This window comes from Eucalyptus grandis, chromosome 6, assembly GCF_016545825.1.
Source record: "Eucalyptus grandis isolate ANBG69807.140 chromosome 6, ASM1654582v1, whole genome shotgun sequence".
Lineage (NCBI taxonomy): Eukaryota > Viridiplantae > Streptophyta > Magnoliopsida > Myrtales > Myrtaceae > Eucalyptus > Eucalyptus grandis.
The window spans coordinates 47,587,341-47,614,948 of NC_052617.1; the positions used below are offsets into that span (position 1 = coordinate 47,587,341).

At 40.0% G+C, this 27,608-nt stretch overlaps 3 protein-coding genes across 4 annotated transcripts; 2 read left to right on the forward strand and 1 right to left on the reverse strand.

Annotated features, from left to right (window-relative positions):
* The first annotated feature begins 7,906 nt into the window (after positions 1-7,906).
* LOC104453789 (caffeoylshikimate esterase) lies at positions 7,907-12,386 on the forward strand. Of its 2 annotated transcripts, none has more exons than XM_010068414.3 (8): positions 7,907-8,360; positions 8,504-8,530; positions 8,715-8,844; positions 8,979-9,125; positions 9,343-9,473; positions 10,412-10,549; positions 11,587-11,685; positions 11,780-12,386. In XM_010068414.3, the coding sequence occupies exons 1-8, from the start codon at positions 8,007-8,009 to the stop codon at positions 11,996-11,998; spliced, it is 1,245 nt and encodes a 414-aa protein (XP_010066716.2). In that variant the 5' UTR covers positions 7,907-8,006; the 3' UTR covers positions 11,999-12,386. The 2 variants fall into 2 exon arrangements, with proteins under 2 accessions (XP_010066716.2, XP_010066715.2); XM_010068413.3 differs by having other exon boundaries at positions 7,910-8,360; positions 8,501-8,530.
* A 1,415-nt stretch (positions 12,387-13,801) lies between these two features.
* Positions 13,802-18,808, forward strand: LOC104453790 (IST1 homolog). The gene is made up of 6 exons (XM_010068415.3): positions 13,802-14,133; positions 15,000-15,132; positions 15,260-15,363; positions 16,420-16,591; positions 16,679-16,819; positions 17,974-18,808. The coding sequence occupies exons 1-6, from the start codon at positions 14,084-14,086 to the stop codon at positions 18,340-18,342; spliced, it is 969 nt and encodes a 322-aa protein (XP_010066717.2). The 5' UTR covers positions 13,802-14,083; the 3' UTR covers positions 18,343-18,808.
* A 6,401-nt stretch (positions 18,809-25,209) lies between these two features.
* Positions 25,210-27,290, reverse strand: LOC104455707 (zinc finger protein JAGGED-like; the record flags this gene model as incomplete). The annotated part of the gene is made up of 4 exons (XM_039314632.1): positions 25,210-25,916; positions 26,228-26,327; positions 26,659-26,781; positions 27,119-27,290. Coding segments are annotated over 4 exons (840 nt in total), but the record flags the coding sequence as incomplete, so codon positions are not given.
* Between the last annotated feature and the right edge of the window lie 318 nt (positions 27,291-27,608).

Genomic DNA, 27,608 nt, shown 5'->3' on the forward strand with positions numbered 1-27,608 from the left:
ACGGGTAAACGTTACCTTCCAATAATCGGCGGCCAAAAAGAAAGTGGGTTCACGTTTTTATCTAGAAATAGTAGGTAAAGCAAATTCTTTGTGAAGTCGTGGCTCGTGAGGTCAAAAAGGTCTCCGATCGGCAGGTTAACTTTCTGGTGTTCGCGTATGACTCGCGTCGATTCATCATCAGTCCACCTTACAATGTAAACGTATGGCCAACTTTAAAGTTTCACGACCAAGACGTAAACCCATAACGTTACATTTTCTTCACGTTTATCATGCTATTGGCACGGTCTAAAGAGCCACTATAGTCGGTAAAGTGATCATCATCTGTCTATTTTAAAATGTGCGGAACAATTTTTCCTCCTATATTATTTCCTTCCCATCACTATCCTAATTAGAGATAAGCATAATGCACTTTTTAAGACACTAGGGGCGTTCACATTCTTAGTTTGAAAAGTCAGTTCTAATCTCTAACTCGACTTAATTTCACCAATCTAAACGGTCTGTTATTTGATTAATAGCCATTTACTATCTCCGTGTTCCATATTTCGCTTGAGTTAATTTGGTTTCAGATATCAATGTGTATAGCATTATGTATGTGTGTTTGTCAATTAGCACTAGTCACAAATATCGGAAGATATACTCTTCTGTTATAAAGAGAAATATATTGGTTTCCATTCCGGTATAATTTTGAAAGGGTAGGTATGTATTAAAAAATAGTTGTTATGAAAAAGTTATTGGTCGCTCGACGAGTCAACACTTTTCTTACTAACCTACTAAAAAAGTTTTCTTTTTAAAATTACCAACTTTTCTTACACTCGACAGAGAAAAAAAAACATTTCTTATTGTTCTTATAAACACTCTATATTAATCATAGTATATGAAATCAGCTATCTTTATTGGCTAACTTACTAACTTTTTTCCCAATCAAGTGACCTAATACAAAATTTGGTGAATTGGCTATCAAATAAGAGTTGGTACAGAAAAAGAAAAAAAGAAAAAAAAGAGGACGTGATAGATCACTTAATTTGTAGTTATTATATTACTGTTTTGTCGGAATTTAATCTACCATGAAACATCTTTTCCGAAAGTTGTTCTTTGGCTTTTGATGAGAGGAGATGGGTTATGTGACATAAGAAATATTCAAGTGGACAAGAAATAATGGCAAACCTTTATTTTGAACTTCGAACCAAATTGTACATAAAAATTGTTCCGGAATTCAATCTACAAGGCTTAAAAATACAACCTTTTCCACAGCAATATACATGCGCGAACTATGACAAAATTTAATTGACGACAAACGTCGAGAATGTGCAAAGAGATAATGCTAGAATTTAATCGATGGCACTACATCCATGATAGAGATGCACGCCGAAATTGAATCGACAACGAAGTATCGAGATAAAGATATGCATCGGGATTTAATTGACAACACGAATCTGAAGACAATAACTAGGGGAAAATAAAGTGCAAAAAAGTAAAGGTAATAAAATATTACATTTTGATTGTCGAGAGGTCCCTTCCAATTGATGAGAACTTGGTATTCATAGAACTTCTATCATAACCGTCACGGAGTAGTTTTTTCGTGGTTGAATTGTAGTTGGATGCTTCTGAAAATAATGGTCTCATATTCCCACATTGTTAACTCCCTTCAAAATAGCAGTCTTATCTCCAATGAGTTATTTATTTCCCACATTGTCAATTCCCTTGAAAATAACAGCCTTATCTCCAAAGAGTTGTTAACTTCGTCAATTCCCTCCAAAATAGCAACCTCAATCTCCATTTTCACCTAACTATTCTCCACGATCTCCTTAATGGATTTACATATGCTTGAGCCTTAGATGCAATTCTCTAAATTGATCATTTGCTCTTTAGTTAACACAGTATTGACAACTTTGGTAGAATAATCTGTCATCATTTGTCACTAGTTGACATGTGCTAACACTTTCATCCAAGTCATCAACTGCATATAATATCAACCAGTCTTCAATCCATTCAATTGGTTTCCTCCACGGATGACCAGACATGCCCGGATTATATATTCTCCACTATTTTCCCTTTTCTTAGCTAATTTTGATGTTGCATATGGAGTTGTCGAGTTCACTGTTGTTTTCGAATGATAATTGCATATCGATAATAACTAAAAATCGGACACTTTTGAGTGTCAACAATTACATAAGAATTAACAAAGTTAAGCCATAGCTAAGAAAGGTTAATGAAAGGTGGTTATTAAAATAAAACTAAATTTGGTAAGTAATTCAAATGAGAGTTGATAACCCAAAACTAGTTGATGACTTAATCATAACAAAGTTGGGCAATTTAGGCTAGAAATTGCTTATGTAAACATTGATTATAACTAGTGTTAACATTGACTTTCTTATTAATTTGTTCTTTTCATTTTCCTTATTTCTCTTTTCCTCTTTTTGTTTTTTTTTTTTTCCATTGTAACCAGTGAGAATTGTGGCCCTTGCTTGGCCTCGCCCAGATGTGGGCGAGGCATAGGCGATCACAGGTGAGGCCTTGGCCACCATTGCTCATGGTCGGCAAGGAAGGTCTCACCCGTGGTTTATATGAGGCCCAGGCAACTACGAGCAAGGCAACCACAGGCAAGGTTGGCCTCACTGATTAGGGGCAAAGGCAGCCATGGCCTTGCCAATTACAATCAAGATCGCCTTTGTTCATGGCTACCTCACCCGTGACCATTTGCAACGTGCCCACATGTAGGTGATGCCAAGCGAGGGCCAGCAACCTTCACCGTCATAGTGGGAAAAAGATAAAAGAAGGAAAGAAAAAAAGGAAATAAAAAAGGAAATAAATAAAAATTAAGAAAATTGTCCACATTAGCCCTAATTAGGCTACGTGAGACATTCGGGGTCCATGTTATCAATTTTTAGCCTAAATTGGCCGGTTGAACTTAATTGACAAAATGTAAAAATGTTTACGACTAAATTGATCTAATTGAAGAGTTTAGGTTTGATTTGATATTATATAATAAATTTATGATATTTTTGGTACTTTTCTCATTAGAAGGAAAATGAGACGCTCATAATGCCATCTGAAATCTCAACTGGGTATGCAGTCTAAATATATAATTCAAGCAAGGACTGCCATGAAGCAAGAGACTAGGGTCCATTCCTCTGTCACCCTACCTTGTCGTGAAATGAGTTGACTAACATGCTCACCAACTACTCAACCGTTACGCAACTCATAGGGTTTGGATCAGCACGAGCTAACACTGAAAGAGACACACGAATAGAAGTTAGTTCTATTTTGAGTTCATAAACAGAACAAAAGGGCAGGATACGTTGCAAAAATGTAGAATATTACAACACTTTAGTGGACCCTCTCAACTATAAGATACTTGAATTGCAACGTCTTGTACTATCATTTATTTTATTTTTTTGGAAAAATTCCAAAAAAGAACCCAAGTGACCTTATTTTCTCAAATAATTGCTCAAAGTAGATCTTATTTTAAATAAGAGTCTGAAGTGGTCATGGTTATTTCAAATTAGGGTTTTACCTTGTCAGTCATTGACCAACTAAATTTTTCAACCGGTCAATGGCGTTTTCATCCAAATCTTCTTTTCTTTTTTTCTTTTCCGACATCAACCAGCAATCGCTAGCTCTAGTAGGCCCTCACTGGCCACTAGTAAGGGCTGGCAAAGGCCTTCAAACACTCGCTGACAATGGGCAAGGACATATAAGCCTTTACTGGCCGCAAGCAAGGGCTTGCAAGCCAACCCTCACCCAATCTAGTGAGGGTGGCCTTGCCCACGGTCGGCGAGGGCCGTTGAGCCCTCACTAGCTGCGGGCCCTTGCCGCTCCTTACTAGCGGCCAACGAGGCCAATGAGACGACTGCGAGGGGTGGCCTCCCCAGGTGAGGGTCACCTCACCTAGGCAAGGCCGTCCCTTGCTTGTGGCTAATGAGGGTGACCCTCATCGGATTGGGCAAGAGCGACTCTTATCCAACCCTCAACAAGCATCACTGGTGGTCGGACAACCACCGGTGAAGAAGGAAGAAGAAGAACCAGAAAAAAGGAAAGAAAAAATATACAAGGAAAAATGACGAAAATGTCCTCAACAACAGGAAAGTCATACCCTTATTCAAAACAAACACAACCACTCTAGGCCCTTATTTGAAACAAGGTTCGCTTTAGGTCTTTATTTGAGAAAATGAAGACACTTCAAGCCTTTATTTGAAATAAGGTCCATTTCGCACCCTTAGTTGAGAAAATTAGGGCATTTTGAGCCATTTTTTAAATTCCCCCCCCCCTCTTTTTTTTGTAATTGTCCTGCAATGATTTTCTAGCACGTATCCCTTTACACTGAGGGTGCATTTAGTAATTATTGTGCTCCCGATAATAATTTTTACTTTAAAATGATTTTTTTTTTTAATTGCGTTCCGGGAACAATTTATGTGTTTTTGAAGGTGCTTGACAACTATCCAAAATTTCTATTCTCGGTTAGAAATGCGCTTGGTAAAATTCTTAAATTTTTTTGTTTCTTTTAATTTTTAATACTTTTGTTATATTTTTCTTATTTTTCTCTCTTTTTTTTTCTTTCTTTTTCTTTTACTTCTTTCTTCCTTTTCTCTTCTTCTTCCTCAAGTCTAGTGAGCTCATCGGAGTCTGACCATGGTTGAGCAAGGTTGACTCGACATTGCTGTGGGTTGGCGACATTTCGGCGAGGCCGTTGGCCTTCGATCGGCCAAAAGGAAGAAGAAGAAAAGAAAACCGAAGAAGAGGAAAGAGAAGAGAAAAGAAGAAAAATTATACTTGATTCTAAGAATTGTTCCTAATAACAAGAAGTAACTTTTTTTTACTTTTTGATTCTATTCCAAATCTAATCTCGGGAACAAAAAAAAAAAATGATCTTTATTCCCGACAACAAAAAATTTACCAAATGAATTTATGTTTTTTTTTTTTTTTGTTCTAAAGAATAAAAGAACATAATCAATTATTCCCAAACAGGGCTTCACTCTATATACCGTTGATGTAAACGAGATGTTTCTAGTTCAACTTCACTCTTGTGAAAGGGACATATTGAGAACCCCTATGTCAATGGAAACAAGGTCTAATATGAATCTTAAGTATACACGCAAGAGTGCAGCAACAGAGAAACTATCTTTCAAAATCGTAGTACTTTAGGCAAAATTTAACTTACAATTAGAGTATCATTAACAAATTATCTGGGATAAGTTCCAGGTTAGATCTAGCCCGTTGATAGATAACCCAAAATAATAACCGAAAAAATTCACAGCTTTCAATCGCTCGTATAAGTCTATACCATCTGGTAATAATCTCGGCCATCGAGGACGACAATAGCTAAAAAAAAAACCGAAAGCCAGGGACTGAATTTGCAATTGATCTATGTACCCGAGGGGTTTCCTAGTAAGACGCTTAGATTACACTCCACTCGGTGCCTGTACCACTCGGCGTTGCATCAAGGGTCGAAGTGGTCGGCGTGATCATCATGCTGAAGCCGTAACCAGGGTCGAGATCATTAGGTTTTTTTTTTCCCCAAGGTCCGAAACCAATATATTAATCGCAGTGAACATAATACGTCCAAACTCCGACGACATTTCATTTAATAGTAGGAAAACCCACGACAGTCTTTCTGAGGCAGCAAAATCCGTCTGTCATTTTCCTTGACGTGGGGTTCCGTCCTAAAGTGCTCGTCGGAACACTCTTTTGTTCGTACTCGACAATGATAAACCCTAAGAAATAGTTATTAATGCTCGAATCTATCCGTTTAATCTAATCTTTAAAATACATAGATGGGAGCTACGACAGCGAGGGATGATGCTGTCTCTTTGTATAAAATACTGCGGCGAGTTGGGCAGCGCACATGCGTCGCACGACACGCGCGTGCTGCTCAATGAATGATTATTTTTCCCTTCGTATGCGTTGATGGTTTGATTATTGTATGCTAAGTTAAGCGACTTGAGCAGAAAGTTGGACGAAGCAAATCGACTACTTCAGGCCCTGGAGAGAGAAGGATTAGCTTGAGTTGGTTATGATTCTTCCTTCTTAATCCCAGCGAAAGATCTTGGAGTACATGATCGATCGTTTTAAGTCATGCTATCCCTCCGTTTCGCCGGAATCCACTCATATTATCGGGATGGACAAGAAGGCCCATTCAGTCTTAATCTTTTAATTAGCTCGTCTTATCAATACAAGATCAATAAAATACGCAAATGACCTTTCGTTAAGGAAAATCCATATGCGTCTCTATGAAGAAACTCGGAAATTGAGTTGATGAAGCATCCTTTTTCATTGATAAGTTGTACAATATATATAGAGATATCACCCATTTACAGTGTATATGGAGTTCAACTAGAGCGTGAGCTACATTCGGTATTTCCAAATCTCTCGTCTAACGAACTTTGAGGTACCAAATTAGGAAGACGAACTCCTAATCGTGTGTGTGGAAATCTTAGACCCCGCACGAGATTGACCACGTTAGTAAAAACACGAAGGGTTTAGAGTATTTAGGAAGGCCTACAATTTTGGTTCTTATTCGACAATAAATCTAAAGACAAAGCTTCAACCACCGCATATCCTACTTTTGAAAGTTAGGAAAAAATAAAAATTACCTCTGAACATTGTCCGGCTAGTTGGACGAAATATATTAATAGCTATATAACTAGAAACAAAAAAATTAGCAGAGCATTGTGTTTAGCGACCAGAAATTTGAAGAAAGAGAGCACGAGATGAACGGGAAATCTTCAGTCAACTTCTCTCAACTTGGAACAAAATAAACTTAATCGATTTCTCTTGATTGAGAACGAAGTAAACCCCTTATCCCCTGTTAAACTTCGACTAACCACCGTACCTAGGAAGAAGTTTGGGGTAAATTAGAGAACGAAATGCAGCGCAACATGTTCCGGTCCTTTCGGCTGGAGAAGAGGAGAGGAAGCCCATGATGATGTCAGCAAAACCCTTAGATGCATCGGCCCATGATGTCGGGCTCATACGAGGAACTTTGAACAGCATCGGTCGGCCCATATTAAGTATTTTGGACCGAGTTCTCTAGAGAAAAAAGCAAACTGGGCTGGGCACAAGTCTTAGGAAGAGACCTTGGATCACTTGACCCAGCGTAAGACCTGTTTGGTTTGACTTTGGAGGAATGTCTTGATGAAATATAAATTGATGAAATGCAAATACTACGAAGCTTGCTCTCACTCAAACTCTCAAACTCAAGGAAGGGAAATTCTAAAGAAAGAAAGTAGAAAGAGAAGCTCTATCATACTTATATTACTCAAATAAAGTGAATAATACACATGAAGGGAGAGGGGTCCTCCATTTATACAAAAATCTCTCTAATCTCTACTGCATGGTCTAATAGTAGAGGATGTCAATTCTCATTAATCAATTTGACAGTAGAGATCTACTTGATCTAATGACGAAAAATCTTAATCCGCATCACATTAATCCATCGGTGGATATTGATTCCATCTAACAATCAGATTGCTTTCTTGACCAATATCCCCAAGTATTCAATATCAAGGACATGAACTTCTTCATGATTTCAAGTCTGATGAGTAACATCTAATAGTACTCATCAAAGTTTCCACCTAAAAATCTTATCATCAAATTTAAAGAACTATTGAAAAAAAGTTTTGTTAATCATCAAAACTAATAAGGGAATTTTTCTCAACATGGATACCACGTTAAATATTAGGCTAAGGTTTAGAGTTACATTGAATAAATTAGAAGTTTATATATCATATTAAAGATTGCTCATTAGGTTAACAAGTAGAATTGCATTATACATCAGGTTAAAGTTCAAATATTATTTGCACCATTTTTTCGAAATTTAATTCGCATTATTGCTTCCGAGACCTCTCCAGAGATCGCACTCGGCCGGACGATGGGGACCTGCACGTGATGCCCGGTCAGCCCATGTGGAACGCATGCAAAATAATCTCGATTTAGATTCCGCTTTTTGCGTTCCGACATCTGTTCAGTTGTTCTCGGAAGTTGCATTCCCGCACCTCCGGTAGAATCCCATGGACCCGGCGTTGACCCTCGGATTCCGGTCGCCGGAGCTGTCCCTGTTCCGCCTGAGAAGCGACCCTCCTCCTCCTCCTCCTCCTCTCGGCGACCCCCGGAGAGCTCTTTCCCGACGGGCGGTGCGGGCGAGAGTGAACCTGAGCTCCGCATCGCCGCCGCCGCCGCAGCCGCCGCCGCCGTCGCCCAGGACTCGCTTGACCGTCGCGGCCAAGAAAAAGCCGCCGATCGATGGGCTCAGCGACGAGATGAACGCGATCGCGTCGCAGAGGCTGGACTTCGCGCCTGCTCGGAGGAGGGTCCGAGCTGCGTTCGCCGAGGTCCAGCGACAGCTCGATCATTGCTTGTTCAAGGTCCGTCGTTTTAGCTTGGTGATGGTCGATTTGGCGATGAGCTGAGATTTCTTTTTGCAGTGTGCATAATTTACTAATTGGGTTTCTTTCTTCACTGATCTATTAATGGTTTTTGGATTCATGCGTGGCTTGGCGTGTAGCTGGCTCCTGCTGGGATCAGAACAGAGGAGGTAAACAAGTGGACGCCGCAACTGCAAGTGCCTTTTTGTTATTAATTCATTCTTGCTGGGATTTGATTAGTTTCTGTGTTCGTTGACTTTTAAGAGATTTGGAAATACAATGCGTGTGTTTCTGTTTGTCTTTTAACTAATGGGGCACAATGTCATTGAAATTGCCAAATGTTTGTTCATGTAGTGGTATGAGACGAATTCAAACGGTCTGCAAATTTTCTGTAAGAGCTGGTTACCTAAAGTGGGTATGCGAATTAAAGGCGCAGTGTGTTTTTGCCACGGCTATGGTGATACTTGCACTTTCTTCTTTGAAGGTCTGCTCAATTACTCCTCCTTTTTCTAGAGAAGTTAATTTCATTGCAACACCGAAATAGTGCACTTATGCCATCACCAATTACCCAAATGGAAATTAAGGATTCGCACTGCTGTTGGAACATTGGGATTTCAGGTATCGCCAGGCACTTTGCTTCAAAAGGATATGCTGTTTATGCTTTGGACCACCCAGGTTTCGGCCTTTCAGATGGATTGCATGGTTACATCTCAAACTTCGATGAATTAGTCGACAATGTCATTGAACAGTACACGAAAATCAAAGGTGTGAACTGCAAGATTTGCCTTAGAAAACAATCAAGATCATTTCAATTGCTGTTGTCCTCCATACCTCCTTTTCTCTTTGGAAAAAAGAAACTCAATGAGTGCCTGAGCGTGCGCGTGCATGTGCACATACAATGGACAAAAAATCCATTTCTCAGAATTGATCTACTATCGATGGGTTGTCAATATCTTTGATGAGTTTATTTCACGAATTGCAGAGAGACCTGAAGTGAGAGGGTTGCCTCGCTTTATATTGGGACAGTCCATGGGTGGAGCTGTTACTCTCAAGGTTCATCTAAAACAGCCTGATGCATGGGATGGAGTCGTCCTTGTTGCCCCGATGTGTAAAGTATGTCCTCCATCAAAACTGTCACCATTTTTGTCCTGTTCTTTTGCGTGGAACCTCCTTTTATCCTTTGCATCAACCAAACAAATTGTCAATTATAGATATACCATAAAGCAAATTTATGCAGTGATTTTACAATTATTAGGTTGTGCTCTTGTTTGCAAAGTAGTTCCAGTTAGTTAAGGAACTAAGTCGCAAGCAGTACCTCATCTGTATAGACTGTGAATGAAGAGTTCCTGATGGGAAAATGACCATTGACTGTGCAAATGATGCATGATTTCGTGGACAGAATATATGAATGCAAATCACTTAGGTTTATGACCACACTTGAGAGAAATAAGTTTCTTGTTTATTATGTTGGTTGTTGAATTTGTAACAAGATGCTGGATGATAACGACTATAAATATTGTATAGTAAATTCCATATTTTCAACAGAAAATTCCCTTTACTTTATGAAAGATTTGCCTGTTAAGTTGGTATTCCATTTTTTTTCTCATATAAAAATTACTCTCCAAAATCCTCATTTAAGAATTCTATGTGCAAGAATGCCAAATTGACTGCTATCGCACCACCATTTTGTGAGTCATTTTTACCATTAGTCTCTCTCTCTCTCTGTCTCTCTGTCTCTCTCTCTCTCTCTCACACACATGCACGTGCTAAGAATGCCTGTGTGCATATTGTATAGCAAGAAAAACTAATGCTTGTGCCCTGTACTGTCTGATCAAAAGTTTTAGATACTGAGCGAAACTGCACCTTCAAGTTCTTATTGGAACTGATGCTCTATACTTATGCACATGTATCTTGACACATATAAAGTGTCTATACGAAGCTTTTTGTACATTGATCTTGACCTGTACTAATAGAAACTGCATTTCCAAGTTCTAATGGGAACTGATGTCTGTGCTTAGCAAGATAAATTGCTGACTCTAATTGCTTTTAAGATTTCAGATGCTGTTAGACCACCCGAAGCAGTTGTAAAAGTCTTGACATTCATGTCTAGCGTTCTGCCAAAAGCAAAGCTCTTCCCGCAGAAGGATCTTGCTGAGCTGGCTTTCAGAGAATCAAAGAAAAGGAAAATGGTTAGTTTTCTTCACTATGGTCTCCTATGCTAGAGTTTATGTGAGCGGTTGAAAGTTCAGGCTGTCTCGTCCTTGTCGTGCAAAAGCTTATCAGTCAGCATCACAGACTAATTAATTGGGGTTCACTGCAGAATTATGATTGACTTCCATGAGCTGGTAAAAGAAGCATCTGATGCAATTTGGTTAGATTTGTTGAAACAGATCAATTTCTTAATGGCAGTCTGTGTCTGTGCTCGTGTAGTATGTTACAGTATTCCAGTTGTGTCACCTTTCTAGCTCAAACTACACTGGGGGACATTTTGTTTCTTTGTAGAGTGCCCATATCGTAATCTGAAATGAACATGTCTACATTTTGCCAATGCCCATAACAATGTTGAATCAGTTCTTATGTTCGCAAAAGAGCAGACCCACTTTAATTTTGCTGAAGTCGAGAGATTTTATGATATGTTAGTTCCAACTTCTTTCTGTGATTTAAGCTTTACTCTTTCACTTTGCTGCATAATGTGTAAACCAATGTCCTTTCAGTTAATTTTGTTCAATATATCTGCATATTTTCCCAATTCGAGATGGTTACCCGGCGTAATAGGGATCAACTGCTATTCAGATAATTAAAATGAGGTTTTGGTCATCTTATTATCTAGTTGTTTACTATGCTTATATGCTAAATATAGGGTAATTAGTACATCTTGCAGATGAGTATAAGGAAGTTGCATTCTTGTGTGGCCATTTGGTGATCAAGGATGTTAAGAGTATCAAAAAGGCTGCAATCGTGATGGGCCAGGGGTTAATTTAGGGATTCCTCTAAGGCCAATTGTCTTTTTTCCCTTAACTGTTAACTTAAAGAAAAATAAAAAGGCTCTAGAAAGTATGGAACTTGATCTTTGCATCGTGATTTTTCCAATTTTCCTGTTATATTGGTTGTGATTGGGCATTGCATTTCTGGAAAATCCCAATGAACTAATTAAGACATTGGTAGTTCGATCTTCATGAGATTTGTGCATAAGTTCAATAATTCTATTTGCCTTGTCTTGTTTTAGGCTGTCTACAATGTGATTTGCTATAATGACCAAATGCGACTGCAGACTGCCTCAGAACTTCTTAGGGCAACTGATGATATTGAGTCACAAGTAGAGAAGGTTGGTGTTTTGCAGTTCTGGCTTCACAATTGCTTGCCTATTCGCATGTGTTTGTAAGCAGAAGAAACTTAAGGTCAATCAATATGTATTTCAGGTTTCATCTCCATTGCTGATTCTTCATGGAGCAGGTGATAAGGTGACAGATCCTTCAGTGAGTAAGTTTCTCTACGAAAAGGCCTCTAGCAAGGATAAAACCTTAAAGCTTTATGAAGGAGGGTATCACTGCATTCTTGAAGGCGAATCTGATGTAAAGATATTTATGGCCCTTGATGATATTGTTTCGTGGCTGGATTCTCGGTGTTCCCTCAAGTAGAACACCCATTCTTTTGGCCCTGAAAGCAAATTCATTCAAGATCATCATTGTTAAGTTGCACATTAGGCAACTCAAACATCATTCACTGATACGATTAAAGAATGGGGTGCTGTTCCTGATTATGTTGCTGTTCAGTGCCCCTGCCTAGTCTTCATTATGGACTCCTCTGCTTAATTGGGTAAAAGTTCATTCTTTCGTTTGCCCCTTTTCTTTTTCAGCGTTTATTACAGAGATCACCTCTGAATTTGAGACCATTTCTAGAAAGTCATTAAACTTTTCTTTGCCTTTTCATTTGTAATTGTTACTTTTGGAGGCGGAAGATGTATTTGGGCTCGACTTGGAAAGATGAAAAAATTTCTCTATTGACATTTTAACTTTACCGCAAGCATATAACTCGATGCGTCCTTTTGCTTCGTTATGTAAATTGAGAATGGTGATCAATCTTTTCCTTCCTCCTGAAAAAGGAAAACTGGGAATAGAGGCAAATGTGGGTTTGTAGCTCTGTTCATTTGGTTATTCAGACACCTGCGAAGAGAGCGGTGTAAACTGATGACAGAGTCCTGCAGTTGCAATACTGGTGCTGGTACTTTCATTAACATCACCTCGGTTGTTTTGTTTCCTGTGTTATGGTTTTCACAATCTGTGTTCATTTCAGGCATGAAGATTTGATCTGCCAGTTGAATTCAAGCGGATGAAGGGACACCATTTGATTGAATGCATGTGTTGTGGTTGCTCTTTTCACATTATCATCCTACACAATGCAGCATGCTTTGATATAGGGAAGTGGCCAATGTGAACTCTTTCCAGTCTCGTGTTCAGTAATTTGGCAAATTAGAATGCCCCGGATCCAACGCGTCTGATCAAGAAATTTAATATGAAGTGCATGAATTGTATTTCCTAGGGAAATGGGTTTGTGGTCGACGGCGTAACAGATCAACCGGACCCTCTCGTTGTGCGGCACGATGGTCTAGTTCAAGGTCTCGTCCTTTCTGGTTCAGGCACTTCGTTTCGACCACTAAATAGGACAGTCCGGTAGTTCCAAGTACCATTATTCTCTATACCAAGGCTCTGGTCTAAAAAAAAACGCTTTCTGATCCTTAGGGTCCACTTAAATGGCAGATGAAAAGCGCATTTACTAAACCGGCTCAATTTGTCGCATCAGAATTATAGTTCTATCCTTCAAATAGATGTTAATTTTCTCATCTTTTGTGGTTAGTTTAATGGGAATTCGGTCAATTTTATAACAATGGACTGGTGTGATGGCCACATTGTAATTGTTAGCACTCCATACAAAATTTGCGCAAACATATCTATTGTAAAATGAATGAAATTTCGGTTTGTCCAGTGATTGTAATCAAAACTCAAACATGTAATTTTAAGACATCTGTGAATTCAATTATCACGGCTCTCAGAATATTTTTTTAGGTAAATATTATATAAAAAAAATTCCAAATCAATACATTTATGATAAAATTTACTCTATCTTAATTTTCATTAAATTTTATTGTTAAATTACTGAATTAGATGACATGTGATAATAGGTGGGTTTATCATCTGTTTATCACATATGTATCGGTTTATGATTTAAATAAATTAATTTAATTTAATGGAAATTAACATAAAGTAAATTTGTCATTGATGTATTAATTTGTAGTCTTTTGTTAGTTAAAAAATTACTTAAGAATAAATTTATTATAAATGTATTAGTGTCAAATTTTTCGTAATATTAATCTTTATCGTTTGGGTATATGTCGATTGTGTTATGTTTCTAGGTACCATAAGTAAGAAAAGAAAAATAAAAACTCAATCTTTAGAAACTGAAAAGGACGATTTCGGGCTGAGGAGGAAGTCAACAGCAAGAAGCTTCCCGTATGCATCCATCCAAATTCACGGATTTCGCACCAATTCACTGACGATCGCGGCTGTCGGACGGAAGAAAATCCATCCAAGTTCGATTCTTGATCGCGCCCGACAAGGAACAGCTCACCCTCTCCCCCAAATTTTCAGCTCTTTGATCGTCTTCTCCATCGAAGATCAGAGCCCAGCGACCTCGAGGACCCTCCGCCGATTCCGCACAGAACCCCGATGTCTCTTCTGAACCAGCTGTTCAACAGAGGCGTCTTCGGCGCAAAATGGTCAGTGCTTTCTCATTCTCCGTCCGACCCATGTCTTGATTCATCGTTCTTGGAGGTCAATTTCGCGCCTTTTTGCCGTCTCCGGTGATTGCGTGCTTTTGTGGGTTCCGGAATGTCGAAACGTTGTTGTGCTTTTGAGGCGCTTGCTGTTCGCATTAGGCGTTGCGGCGAAAAGGGTGGTTCTTTATACGGATGAGCTCCGCTCTCCTAGTTGCTATGTTTTTGATATATCTCCGAATTATCGTACTTAGAGATTAAGGTGATGATAGTGCGTGCTGTCACACTCTGGCTGATCGTTTGGTGTCTTAATTCATCTTCCTTGGTGGTCAATTTCATGCTTTTTTGCCTTCTTCAGTGGCTGTGTGATTTTGTGGGTTCCGGAATATTGAAACGTCGTTGTGCTTTTGAGGCGCGTACTGTTCGCAGTAGGCGGTGTGGTGAAAAGGGTGGTTCTCTATACTGATGAACTCCGCTCCTAGGTGCTATGTTTTTTTATAAAGATCCGAATTATTGTACTTAGAGATTAAGATGATGACAGTACGTGCTGTCACACTCTGACTGATCGTTTAATGTCTTAATTCATCTTTCTTGAGGTCATTCTCGTGCCTTTTGCTTTCTCCGGTGGTTGTGCGCTTTTGTGGGTTCCAGAATATCGAAAAGGTGTTGTGCTTCTGAGGCTCTTGCTGTTCGCAATAGGCCTTGTGGCGAAAAGGGTGGTTCTTTATACTGATGAACTCCGCTCTCCTAGTTGCTATGTTTTTTGATAATGCTCCGAATTATTGTGCTTAGAGACTAAGGTGAAGATAGCATGTGTTGTGATGCTCTGACTGATCGTTTAATGGGCTGCTCTATTGGTTGTTATTTAGCAAGACAAGCTTGACATTGGCGATCTCGCGGATCAAGTTGCTGCAGAACAAGAGAGACTTGCAGCTCAAGCTCATGCGCAAAGAAATAGCCCAATTTTTGCAGGCTGGGCAAGAACCAATTGCTCGCATCCGGGTAATTTCGAGAATTGCACTCAAGAGAATTTCTTTTTATGAGATTTGTGTATTTTTATTCATAACCCTTGAGGAGCGTGCATTCGGTTGAGAGTTGTTTTTCAGCATGATTGCTTTTGTTGACATAGGTGGAGCATGTTATACGGGAACAAAATATGATGGCTGCATATGCCATATTGGAGCTGTTCTGTGAGTTTGTAAATGCTCGCATCCCTATAATTGAAAGTCAGAGGTAGGCCACTGTGTATCTTGCTGAAACTGTAATGTTGCTCCTAGGCTAGTTAGATTAATTGCCTGGATATCCTCTTTTCTGGAGTTCATGCTAATTCTGTGTGGAATTGATGAAGTTGCTAGCTTTTGGCGCATGTTCATATATTTTGTGTGGTAGTTCATCTAAGAGTTTGAATTTCTAAGTGCGGATGGTCAAGGTGAACATAATGTCGTCATCAGGCCTAAGCAGCCCCAAACAACGCAAATAGATAACTAATTGATTAAAAAAATATGACGAGACAAATTGTCAGTATCCTCTATATGAGTGCTGGAGCATTTGCCTAAAAGTTTTGGCTATTTCCTGGAGAAATAGGAACCTTCACCCCACACACAGAGGTATGTCATGGCAAGCCCGAAGCACAGTGCTTTCTACTTCCAAGTGAATATTCCATGTAGAAAAGGAGGAGGAACTTTTTTTTTTTTTGGAGAGGGGGGGGTGAGGGGGAGTGGGGAACTGGACCCAATATCTTATATTTCAATTTTAAACTCCCCAGTTATCCTGATTTTGTGGTTTCCTACAATATTTAAGTGTTTTGGGATTGTTCCTTGGAAGGCTAGTTCTGGTTAGAATTTGGTATCTGTGTCAAGGACAAAAAGACACAATTGAGACAATTGGAACATGAACCATCAATTAGCTTGAGAAGTAGATCGCATAGATGCATATAAGTTGACCGCTAATTAGTTGTAAATGTGGTGATTTCTCCTTGGTAATCTAGATCATCCACAATTCTATCATATATGGTTCTGGGATTGCACTGCTGAATGCGGAGTGAATTATGAACTTTGAGTGAAGCTATTCGCATTATATCTTGATGTAGACAAGTTAAATGGAGCTCATTGGTTTGTGGGCAAGTTGCATACATAGTAACATGGAAGTTAGAGGTGGATTTTTCATGAAAAGAGGAAAAAGAAAGGCTTTTGTTTCTGCTGCTACAATGGAGAAATTGCTTTAGCAGCTTATCCTTAGAATTGGTCTTCAACTTTCAAATTGACAGCATTTCTTTTTCCCATGCCTCAGAGAGTGTCCAACTGATTTGCGTGAAGCCATTGCAAGCATCATTTTTGCGGCTCCAAGATGTTCAGATGTGCCGGATTTGCTGCAGATCAAGAATCTGTTCACTACTAAGTATGGGAAGGAGTTTGTCTTAGCAGCTGCTGAACTTCGTCCTGAATCCGGAGTCAATCGTGAAGTTAGTTGGCTTGTCCTAGTTTCCTAACTTCAAGCGTGCTTCGTCCATTGATTTTTACCTCTTAATTTGTTGATATGATTGTTGCAGTTAATTGAAAAGCTCAGTGTTTGTGCTCCTCCAGTCAAGATAAGACTCAAAGTCTTAAAGGACATTGCCCAAGAACATAATTTGGAATGGGATTCATCTAATACAGAAGCAGAGTTGACTAAAAAGCATGAAGATCTCCTGGTAATTTTTTTTTGTCTTTCTAGATTTAGTAATGCGTATAGGAAACAACCTTATTTTGATTAAGGTAGAATCAAGGATCCTCCCCACTATTCTTTGTTTGCAATGAAGAGTCAATATGCTTATTTTGATTGCGTTGAAGGTTTCCAAAATGATAATTGCCAGCAAAATTCATGAAGTTTTTTTGGTTGGAGCCAAGTTTCAGAGAACATATCCCTGACAAGAAGCTTTAGTTACCAAATCTGATGCATACATCTTAGGTTCACTTGTCCACATTGTAGCGGTGTAGATCCTCAGTTTGTTTCAAGTCTGATCCCAAATCCAGCTGTTAGTGTTAGTTCCTGCATCTCCATCTTCTGGAAAATATCAATGAGCTATCAGGTTACCATTGGTAATTCAATGTCAACTACATAGAGAAGTGAGATCAGAGCTTTAACTAGCTACGTTATGTTGATATAGTTCCAGAATATATCGACCTCCCTCTTGAATACCATCAAAGTTCTCTACCTTTATAGCTTTGTAATCACGCTCTTTCCATTTCACGTATCTGTGATCAAACGACTGCAGGTAGTATTTGGCCATTACTTGTAAATCGGACTTTGCATCGTATTGTACATTTAGCTTTCTGAAAATTATTTGCTGCCTTAAGTGAAAACTTCTTGATTTTCTTGGTGGTTGATTTATCAAAGAGAAAGCACTGAGGTTTGCCCAGTGGCCACCTTTCCCAAATGGGAAGGGGGAGGTGGAGGCTTGGAATCTCCACCTTTTCAGGGAGAGTTGGGGTGGGGATGATTTAGCTTCAAGTATGGGTTTTGACTCTCCTGCCTTGCAATGAGGCAAAACAAAAGTCTAAGAGCGAGAGTTGGAGTAGAAGTAGAGTAGGGCCAACAAAAAAAAAAAAGAGCTATCAAAGAGAAACCAATATCAGGTCCCTATGATAGTGTAGGTCCATTTGTGAAAATAGATATTTAAGGTGTTCAGTTTTTGGTGGACAGAGGCCTCTTAAGTGAACTCACTTAGAGCTTTTCCCGTTTTGAGTTAAATGACCTGGTCGATTTGTGTTGAGCAAGCATTGCTTGGCTGTACAGCCTGCAAGTTGCAAGCCTCTGAAAGAAACAAGTATATTCTCACTCTTGTTTTTATGGACTTACATTCAGGCGGGATCTAAGCAAATTAACAATGGAGCAGTGCTGGCACAAGCCCCCACAAAGCACGTCTCATTCCAGTTACCACCTTCTAATGGGACCCATGATATCACTCCTGCAGAGAGTAACAAAGAACATGCACGCCTTGAAGTTCCTGTCACCAATCATAAGACATCCTCGCACATCACAAATGAGATCGAAACATCTCAGAAGAGTCAAGATGCTGGAATGCTGACCGATTTGAAGATTGAGACAAGGCCACAATCATCTGAAATTCTGGAAAGAGCTCGAGCTGCCATTGCTTCTGCGGAGCGCGCAACTGCCGCTGCACGTGCAGCCGCTGAGTTGGCGAAAATCCAGTACGGGATGCAGAAGAGTTAGGACGGGAGGTCTTCCTAGCATCCGAATGTGATGAGGTTGAACGCATTGCCTGCACATGATTGAAAGAAGTGAGACAGATATATTTAGAAGCCATTTTTTTATGTGAAGACGTCCTAGTGAGTGCACGATGCTGATCGTCTCCAAAAGGGCTAAGCGGTTGAGAAAGTAAATGTATTTTCTTCTCCTTGAAAAACTGATAAATGTGTCAAAGCGACTATAAAGAATTCTGGAAGCAAAAGTTTTGTGCCCGAGGCCGATTTCAGGAACGGTCATCTGTTTGTAAATTCTTTGAGTGTGCTCTTTGGCACCAATCTTGTGATATGGTCGGTGTGAAGCTTAAGATAAACAGGAGCATTGATACTTGTCAAGGTACAAGTTCAGTGTGCAGAAGCTTCATGTATAGGGGGCGAATTTATGCAGTTCATAATGAGTTGAAATCTTAAATGACCTAAGATCATTTAGTGTATCACTTGGCTTTTTGTGTAATACAAATCTTGCTGTTCATGCACCTCGCTTTATACTATTAAACCCGGATTTTGTTGAACTTTCGTACTTTGACTCGTAGATTTTCACAAAACTTCGCAATCTTTTGAAATTTGCGTGTCCTATTTTTTCCTTTTAAACGCAAGCAAACATATACCGTGAGATGTGAACAGGCGGGGGTCTTTACATGGACCAACAACGAGTTTCCATATGCTTTGAGATCTTCAATTAGATTTGAAGGGATATTCATAAGATAGATATGCATTAAGTTTGTCAGAGCAGCAGCTACTCAAAGCCGTCTCTATTCCAATCTGCAGACAGTATACACTTGCTCAGCAAAGTTCCCCTTAAGTTGAGCCAAAGCTAATTCTATGCAGCTATATCAACGCTAATGCAAAAGAAATGGACGACGTTGATCTGGGTTTTTTAGTCCCATCTTGTTCTTTTGCAAGACAGGTATATATCCGGACAGATGGTATAGAAAATTATGCCATTGGAATTGAAGCTGTATGCGCTCCGGCGTCAGAACTGAACAATATTGGGCTGTGCGAGATGGGTTGAGACCGGCCGAAAACGTCGGGGCATCGACAAACTTGAAATTGAATCGGATGCAAGAAGAATGTGCTACTTATTTAATCAATCATACATCTTCCGGTACATATTCGCACAATGCACTCATTAGTGATTGTAAGTCACCGTCCATGCTAACTCAGAAGGCAGGGATTATGCATAGTTTTTAAGAGAGGAATCAATGTGTTAATGATATTTGAAAGGGGAAAATTGTCCTAAGAGTTCTAAACTTGTTATACGGTTGTCAATTCATTCATAAACCTTTTAATATGGTCAATTTAATCATAAATTATTTCACAATTTGTTAATGTAGTCCTTTCAATTAATTTTTGCTAGCAGTTGCTTATGTGGATGTTGGTTGTTTTGTGTGGCACGACAGGCACTTAAGTGGATAATTTTTACGTCTTTAAATTTTTTTGAATTTCTTTTATAGATTTTTGAATACTTTTCTTTTCTTTCTTTTCCTTTCTTTGTCGATCACCATGGCTAATGAAGGTCCACCTTCCTAGCCAACAAGGCTTGCCCTCACCTATGGCAACCACTGGCTAGTGCCAAGGCCCAATAACCAGTAGAGGAATAAGGAAGGAAAAATAATCTTTAAAAAATTATAAAAATTTGGAAAAATGCAAAAAATTATCCATGTCGACATCGGCTATGTCATGTAAGACAATTGGTGTTCACATCAACGATTGCTAAATAAAATTGATCGGAATAACTACATTGACAAATCATCAAAAGTTCTAGAACCAAATTGGCACAATCGAAAAGTTTATGATCAATAAACATTCGTACAATAAATTTAGGATTTTTTTTTCTTTTTATATAGTTTTCCCTCTTCAAAAGCATGTTTTGTCTTGGAACGGAGACTCATTTCCATTCAACACCAGTTCATAGCTTTTCTCTATTATTCTCCCATGTTCATGCAAATCCCGACCGGAATCTGTTTCCCCGCGACATATGTTGGTGATGTCCGAATGCATTTTCTATTTTAAGACCATAGGAAGAATCTACTTCTGCTTCATGCATTTTCCTCCCCATAGAAAAAAAAAGAAAAAAAGAAGAGGAACAGAGAACGTAAAAAGGCAAAAAGGAAAGGCTATGTGCTGGACTGGACTGGGACGGGAGCATCTTTAAAACCAAAGCAGCGCCACCAGAACGAAGTCCAAAAAAGTCTGCCGGTCGGTCAGAGGAACCAAAGACATTCTTGTCGCTATTCCCGATCGACCCCAGCGCTGATCTTTCTCTCTTTCTTTTTTATCTTTTACCGGGCTCTGCTCTCACCGCATCGACTCCATCACTGCTGCTGGGAGCAGAGAGAGTGGCTAAACCCTAGCCAGGCTACGCCTACGCATGGACAGACAGACAGCCACCAGCAGCAGCACCACCATACGCGCACTTTGCACAGGCGATGCATGCATGCAGAGGGGCGTGTGTGTGTGTGTGTATTACCTGAATCAATGCATGTATTACGGATAAAAACAAAGCCATAAACACAGTCTATACGCACTTTTACACACCCTCTCTCAATTCTCGAAGTCTCGCCCCCCCAGAACTCGAATGCACGTCTCTTTCACAAAGGACACCCCCCTTGTGCATGAAAACTTCAGCGAACGCCTAGCTTAGCTCCAGATATCTACCCATGATTACTTTTAGGGTTTTTTAATGACGACAGACACACACCGAGAGAGAGAGAGAGAGAGAGAGAGATCAGGAATGGGTGGTCTATTATGAGATCCCACATTGAGATTGGTGCCTCTCATGTTTGAAAAATTAGAGCTCGCGTTTCTGCTTTTTCTCTGCCAGATCTATTGTGTATTTAATGCTTTGTTTGAAATGAAATGATTGAGTTCAAAGCAGCCACATTTAATTCCACTTACTGCTTTGTTTTCTTGGGAATTAGTTAGAATTGAGAAGAAAATAACTGGGAAACCTTATAATTTTCAATGTATTAATTGTTCTGCCAAAGCGCGCAATCAATGTATTAAAAATCCAAACTTTCCTTATACGGTTTATTTGCCAGCATCCTGCAGCACTCGTTGATCGGATTCCTTTATTTATTATTTTATTTTTTAATTGTAATAAGATTAAACCAATTTTTTTTTTTATAATATAAGATGTTTAGATATTGTGATTCAAAAATTCCATTAATGTATATGCAAACTATCCCGTCCACATTTATAGAGTAAAACTTCATGAATTGGGTGGCGAAAATGATCCTTAAGATTAATATGAGTAAGTGGTGCTTTGATTTGGACATAAGAATTGCTCAATCAAATCTAAATGCTTAACTACTCAATTAAACTATTAGGGTTGGATTATGTTTTCTTGGGTTGTTAATTAGTTCTCTCCCTCTTGTGGAAATGACTAAAATTAGCTGATGCTTCACTCTGATAGATCGATTCAAGGCATTAATCTATGCCAAAATCACATGTGATTATTTACTTAATTTTCTTTTTCTAGGAAAACCCTCTTTATCTCTCTTTACACTACCACAAGGGCTGTATTTTACTCCATTCATGGTTAGAGTAAATCATACCTTTGATTTGAAAGTTATAAGTCATAAGCATCGCTCACATGCAAATTTAACTAAAAAAACTAAAATTTTCGTGGTTTGAGGAATTTGGTTTGGTCCTTTTTAAGTTATCTAATTAGGATTGGTTAGTGATGTTATTTTCCCATGGGAAAAAACAGGTTATAAATTTTTTAGTCCCCTAAAATTATTAAGTAACAACAAATTGCTTTTACTCCTACACAAGTGAAACGTGCAACATGGGTCAAAACCGCATTTAAGCAGGAAAGCAACATGTCTCAACCTTGTATATGATGCTCTTTATAGTAGACAAATTGCTCGGCGGTGTATAAAGATACATTAACTTTCATCCTTCTGTTTGATGCGCGGTAAAATAGTGTGAAACTAGGGTTATGGTCACTACGGTTTCGCTTGAAGTTCCTTCTTGGTTATAGTTATAATTATAAAATAAAATAAGATAAAGAGGGACAAAAAAGGGAAATTATCCGATTAATCCCAAATCTATTATATATATATATATAGCAATTTCCATTACATATTAACTGGAATGACTACATTGAAATTCATGTAAAGGTTTAAGAATAAATTGATAAATTTAGAGGGTTCATGACTGAATTGTCATTTTTTTCGAAAAAAGAATTGACAGATTAAGCAAAGAAATGGTATGAGCCTAGGAGGATCTAGACGATGATGTCTTGACGTTGATGGGATAAGAATTCTTAACTTGTAACTTCTTTTTCTTGTGGGCGGGGGAGGGGGCCAAACTTCAATTGCACGTTTATCCAATAGGATGTTGTCAATATATTGGGCAGTGATAGATTGTTGTCTATTAATAAGACAAAATCGATCTAAGGCATCGTAAGCCATCATCTGTCGTTTACAGCTCAATCGAAACAACTTTATATGGGGATCTAGTTACCAAAAAAAAAAAAAAAAAAAGGTATTCCTCTCAGAGTGAGAGAGAATTACAACTGGTGAAACCAATATGCACTTCTATTTCGTGCCGCTATTCCAAATTTTGCAAAATTCATTGCCCATTTCTTCACCATAATACTTTTAATAATAATAAGCCAATCACAATTTTGAATAACGCGCTGCTTATCACATGAAAATATGTTATTTTCATATTTAGAGGTATGTAATCTTCTTGATGAGTCGCTCTCGCTTGATATATACCGAAGATTCTTGTCCGAGCGCTTGCATTATGTTCTCTACTCGAATTTGTCCGTGGCGCTATCGAGTATCATATCCGAAGACTTGTGAATACTATCAAGTATCTTCGTTTTGACAAGTGATATCTCCGTACTCAAACTATATGACAAAACGAACCCACCCCAATGTGGACGTGTTGGTTCGGGCATTCCCCCCTCTTCTAGATGGGGGAGTTCAAGTCATCGTGATCGCATTTGTGCAACTTAAGTGCAGCGCCGTGGGAGGTGGGTCCCCGCACTAACATTGCCCCGCGTTTATGTCGCCAGTTGCCGGCTGTATGGCGGTTCCCGAATTATCAAAAAAAAAAAAAAAAAAAAAAAAAAAACTACATGACAAAACGAACACATGTCCGCGAAGTGTTTTGCGAGGATTGCCTATGGTACCACGCGGTCCAGTTGATGGTCTACTAATGGTACAAATCTGGTGCACGAGTCAAATTGATCTCGGTTTGAATAAGCTTTTAAAGAAGCAAACCTACGCATCAATGGCAAGCAAGTACTGCTCCGACGGAGAGACAGGTAATTCACTCACTTTGGCGACTGAGTAAAGCGAGCGTTCGGCTGGGTGTTTACCCAGATCAGGTCATTGCAACAACATGCAAAGGCCCTAGCTAGGCGCATGGATATATAGCTGAGCCTGTCTAGTACACAGTACATCTATGTAGCTCTGATGCTCGAATTGGCACCAATTGGCTTGATTTCTCGACCGCAGCTTGCCCCTACCCCTCTTGCATTTAGAGCTTTGATCCGTCTCATGTTAAAAAAAGACCCAGGGACGGGCCAATTCAGTTTGCTTCATGTGTGATTTCGGAGATATGGTCTATCTGTCTAGATCCTACTGGAAAAAAATATCTGTCTATTATAGCAGATAGAAAGAACCCTCGCCGTATCTTTCTCTCTCTACCAGAAGTACGTAGGTTTTGGATGTGTTTTAGGCTTGAAGTTGACGAATAAAAAAAACTATACCCTAATCTATATGTCAATATCTTGAGTATGTCTCGGGTTCTGACGGACGACTCCAGTGAAGATTGAAGTCCTAAAAACAAGACAGGTCAGAGCAGAGGAGTTAGGAGGCATCCGTCGAGTGAGAAGAGAGAGGAACGAGCCAGGTAGCTGAAGCTACCAGTGGGGGCCGAGTGCTCAGTTAACATGTGATCGGGTTGCCGACCGGCCCCTCCAGGCACCCGGGCCAAACGTGGTCGGACGCCCAGCTAGTCCTCCAGAAAACTAGTATCGTATCGGTCCTAGCGATTTAAGACCTGGTTTCGACTTATATTAGGCATGCATAGCGAGAGATTACACAATTAAAAATTTCTAGAAAGTACTTCTAGGGTTTTTCTTCGAGAGTTTTTCGAGAGAAATACTTAAGAGATTGAGTGGATATCAGAAGTAAGGATCTAGAGTTAATAAGTTCACCTCTATTAATTTTTGTCAAGCTTATTATTTTGAATTTCACAAAAACGAAGATGATCCGCTCCACCCGATTGATGATGCTTCGATCGAAAGGGGATCCCTTAGCAGAAACTTTGTCCCGATGATCAAGAAACCATGAGCTATGCATGAGCTCAAACGAAAGCAACTATTCATTCGGATAGAAAGGGACTCGTCTTTCTTTTACTTCCCGATGAAAAGAACTAAATCTGAAGAATCCACCGAGTATTTGATTAAACAGGTCTCGCTGGCTTTTAATCACGATTGTTTCTGGTCTACTGATTAACACGAGACCAGAATAACGAGAACCATTTGCCGTAATTCTTTTCTCCCCCAGGGCATAGTCACTGTCCTTGTCGTGCTGGCATGATGTGAGCACAGATACGTCTGGACAAGCGAGATCACAGTAGAGAGAGAGAGAGAGAGAGAGTTCACAAACTTACAACCCCATGCAAGGTGGGGAAAGGGCGGTTGGGAACTTCCAGTTCATATCGAACTTCCCTTGTCCCACATGCACGACCAACCAAACATCTCAAAAGCCCCTCAAAAGCTCAAGCTTTTGGTCTGCTTCGCTTTCACATACATCGTAGCAACGATTCATAATTGATTTATAGATCGAATACGTTAATCCAAATACACGACGACACTCTCTCTCTCTCAGAGGACAAACTAGCTGAGGAGAGAGTGTACCTGACTCCAAAAGCTGTAACATTCAACCCCCTCCCTCTGTCCCCCAAAATAAACCAAAACTTCTCTCCTCTCTCTCCTTCCATTGCATGAAATGAAAACCCCCTCTCTCTAGTCAGTGTTTGTCATGTCCTCTCCCTGTCTCTCTCTGTCCCTGAGGGTGGATTTTCGAGAACTCGGTTCAGCGCACCAATATACGTCCAACAAGATCAAATTTTTAGAACCCATCGTGAAACCGATTGATCGAGGGAGGATCCAATCTTGACACCCAATTCGATCCTTCCTTCTGACCCTGCGGCGACCTTTCCCTGCCACCTCCCCCGGGTGCACTGAACCCTTCTCCGACCGGCGCCCCGATGCAGGTGTAGTTCGACTCCAGCGTGCCAAAGTGCGAGCTTGAGCTCCTGCCGAACACATGGCCCATCGAGTAGTTATCGCCGGCGGCCGGGTGCTGGTTGCCATTGTAATGCGAAGGGTAGGCCACGAGGCGGGGCGGCGACGGGTATAGGTAAGGCGGCGGTGGTTGGACGATGGAAGATGAGGAGGAGGCCGAGAAGAATCGTGGTGGCGGCGGCGGTGGGTACATCGATGATCTGAATGGAAGCGGCGGATCTGCCACGTTGGTCGCCGCGTGATAGCCTCCCGGTATCGATTGGCAGCTGCTGAGAAAACAAAGACCTCACTTGCGTTAATGCACATATGTTCGTTAAGGAAGTATGATGTGAACAAGGTCCTATTAACCATACTTAACAGGATAAGTTTCTAACTTTGAATTTGACTAAAATACAACAAGGAAAGTTATTTACTCGACAAAAGTCCGCTTAAAATTACCAAAGAGGAGAATCCCATTTTTTCCTTTTCATCTTTTTTCCATAAAAAAAGTTCAGATTTGGTTTTGGGATTCAGAGTTTCCCTTTACATGCTTAAAAAGAAACACGAGAGAGAGAGAGAGAGAGAGAGAGAGAGAGCATACGCTAGATGATGATGATGAGGAGGAAGGGCTGGATGAGCGGCTAGGGTATCGTTACCGAAGACCAGCTGACGAGCCTTGTTCAGTGTCTCAGTCTCTCTCTCTGACCAAACCCAACAACCGAAGAAACAACAATAGCACAAATCATTTCAAATCAAAGCCCCAACAGTAGTTCCCCTCAAGTATTTCAGCGAACCCCAACTGTTACTCCGAGTTTGTGCGGGTGTGCGTGTGGAGAAACCGAGATTTGACATGACTAGGCCTTTCACCGAAAGCAAGATCATGTAACCGACGTCCACAGTCCATTTCAGGTTTCATCAATAGTGCGGGTGAACTGTGAGGAACAGTTCAAGCTTCGTTTCTTTTTCCTTTTCTTCTTCCTAATTAAGAGAAATAAACAGAAGGGAAGGGAGAAAGAGAGAGAGAGGACGGACCTTGACGGTGGCGATTCATGTGCCCGCCAAGAGCTTGAGACTTGCAGAACTTGAGGGAACAGAACCTACACTCGTAGACCTTTCCGCATTCTTCTTTTCCGTCGCTCTTCTTTTTCCTGCACCCTGTCAACCAATTAAAGCAACTCGATTTGACCCTTCTTGCCCAAAAACAAGGTCCAACCCTAATCGGCTCCCGCCCCAGATAAATTTTTAGGGTCGTACCATACTATTTGAAAGATCGACTTTGGATCGACTCTTTCTCTAATTTTGAGAAAGATGAGAACCTTTGGTCCACACTGTAAAAGCTCAAAACTCGCTTTTTCACTTCGAGCTTGGCAAGTTATTACAATGTCTCTCTTTCTTCGCCCATTAAGTGGAACTGGTTTTTGTATTGACAAAAGCGAAATGAGCTTCACAAACAAAGTAACTGGCAGTCTAAAAAGGAGAAAACTCTTGATACCTGATGAGGAGCTGCTACCCTCAAACACTTGCTTATTACCATCCCTAGTGTAATCCTCAGGCAAGTTGTTGAGGTCTAAGGAGTTGTTTTCCAGCTCTCTCCTGCAACAAACAAACAACAAAGAAAAGAAAGAAGCAATAGAACTTAGTCCTGAAGAAGAGACCGGGGATAGTCAAATTAGCTAATGACAAAGAGAAGCTAAAGAGTAAAGAGAGGGCGCGAGAGAGAGGGTTTGTGTTGTGGGGGAGACCTACATGGTTCGGTACCGACAGAGAAAGACAGAAAAACGTGAGGTTAAAGCAATCTTCAGGTTAAGTGGGGGTGTGTGGGAAGATACCAAGTGTTAGAAAAAAGAAAAAGAAAAGGTGGTCTTAGAGATTAGGCAAAATTCACAAGACTTGCAGTCGAAGACTGCAATATAAAGGCCAGTCGAGTGGAGTGGAGGGTAGAGTGAGAGAGAGAGGAAAAGGAGGGCCTTTGAAAGTTCTCT

Bases quoted from the DNA above. Each gene is read 5' to 3' on its own strand.
- LOC104453789 (XM_010068413.3), top strand. From the start codon at position 8,007: ATGGACCCGGCGTTGACCCTCGGATTCCGGTCGCCGGAGCTGTCCCTG. The intron at 9,474-10,411 runs GTATGTCCTCCA...ATTGCTTTTAAG, and splicing joins TTGTTGCCCCGATGTGTAAA to ATTTCAGATGCTGTTAGACC. The intron at 10,550-11,586 runs GTTAGTTTTCTT...GTCTTGTTTTAG, and splicing joins AATCAAAGAAAAGGAAAATG to GCTGTCTACAATGTGATTTG.
- LOC104453790 (XM_010068415.3), top strand. From the start codon at position 14,084: ATGTCTCTTCTGAACCAGCTGTTCAACAGAGGCGTCTTCGGCGCAAAA. The intron at 15,133-15,259 runs GTAATTTCGAGA...TTGTTGACATAG, and splicing joins AACCAATTGCTCGCATCCGG to GTGGAGCATGTTATACGGGA. The intron at 16,592-16,678 runs GTTAGTTGGCTT...TGATTGTTGCAG, and splicing joins AATCCGGAGTCAATCGTGAA to TTAATTGAAAAGCTCAGTGT.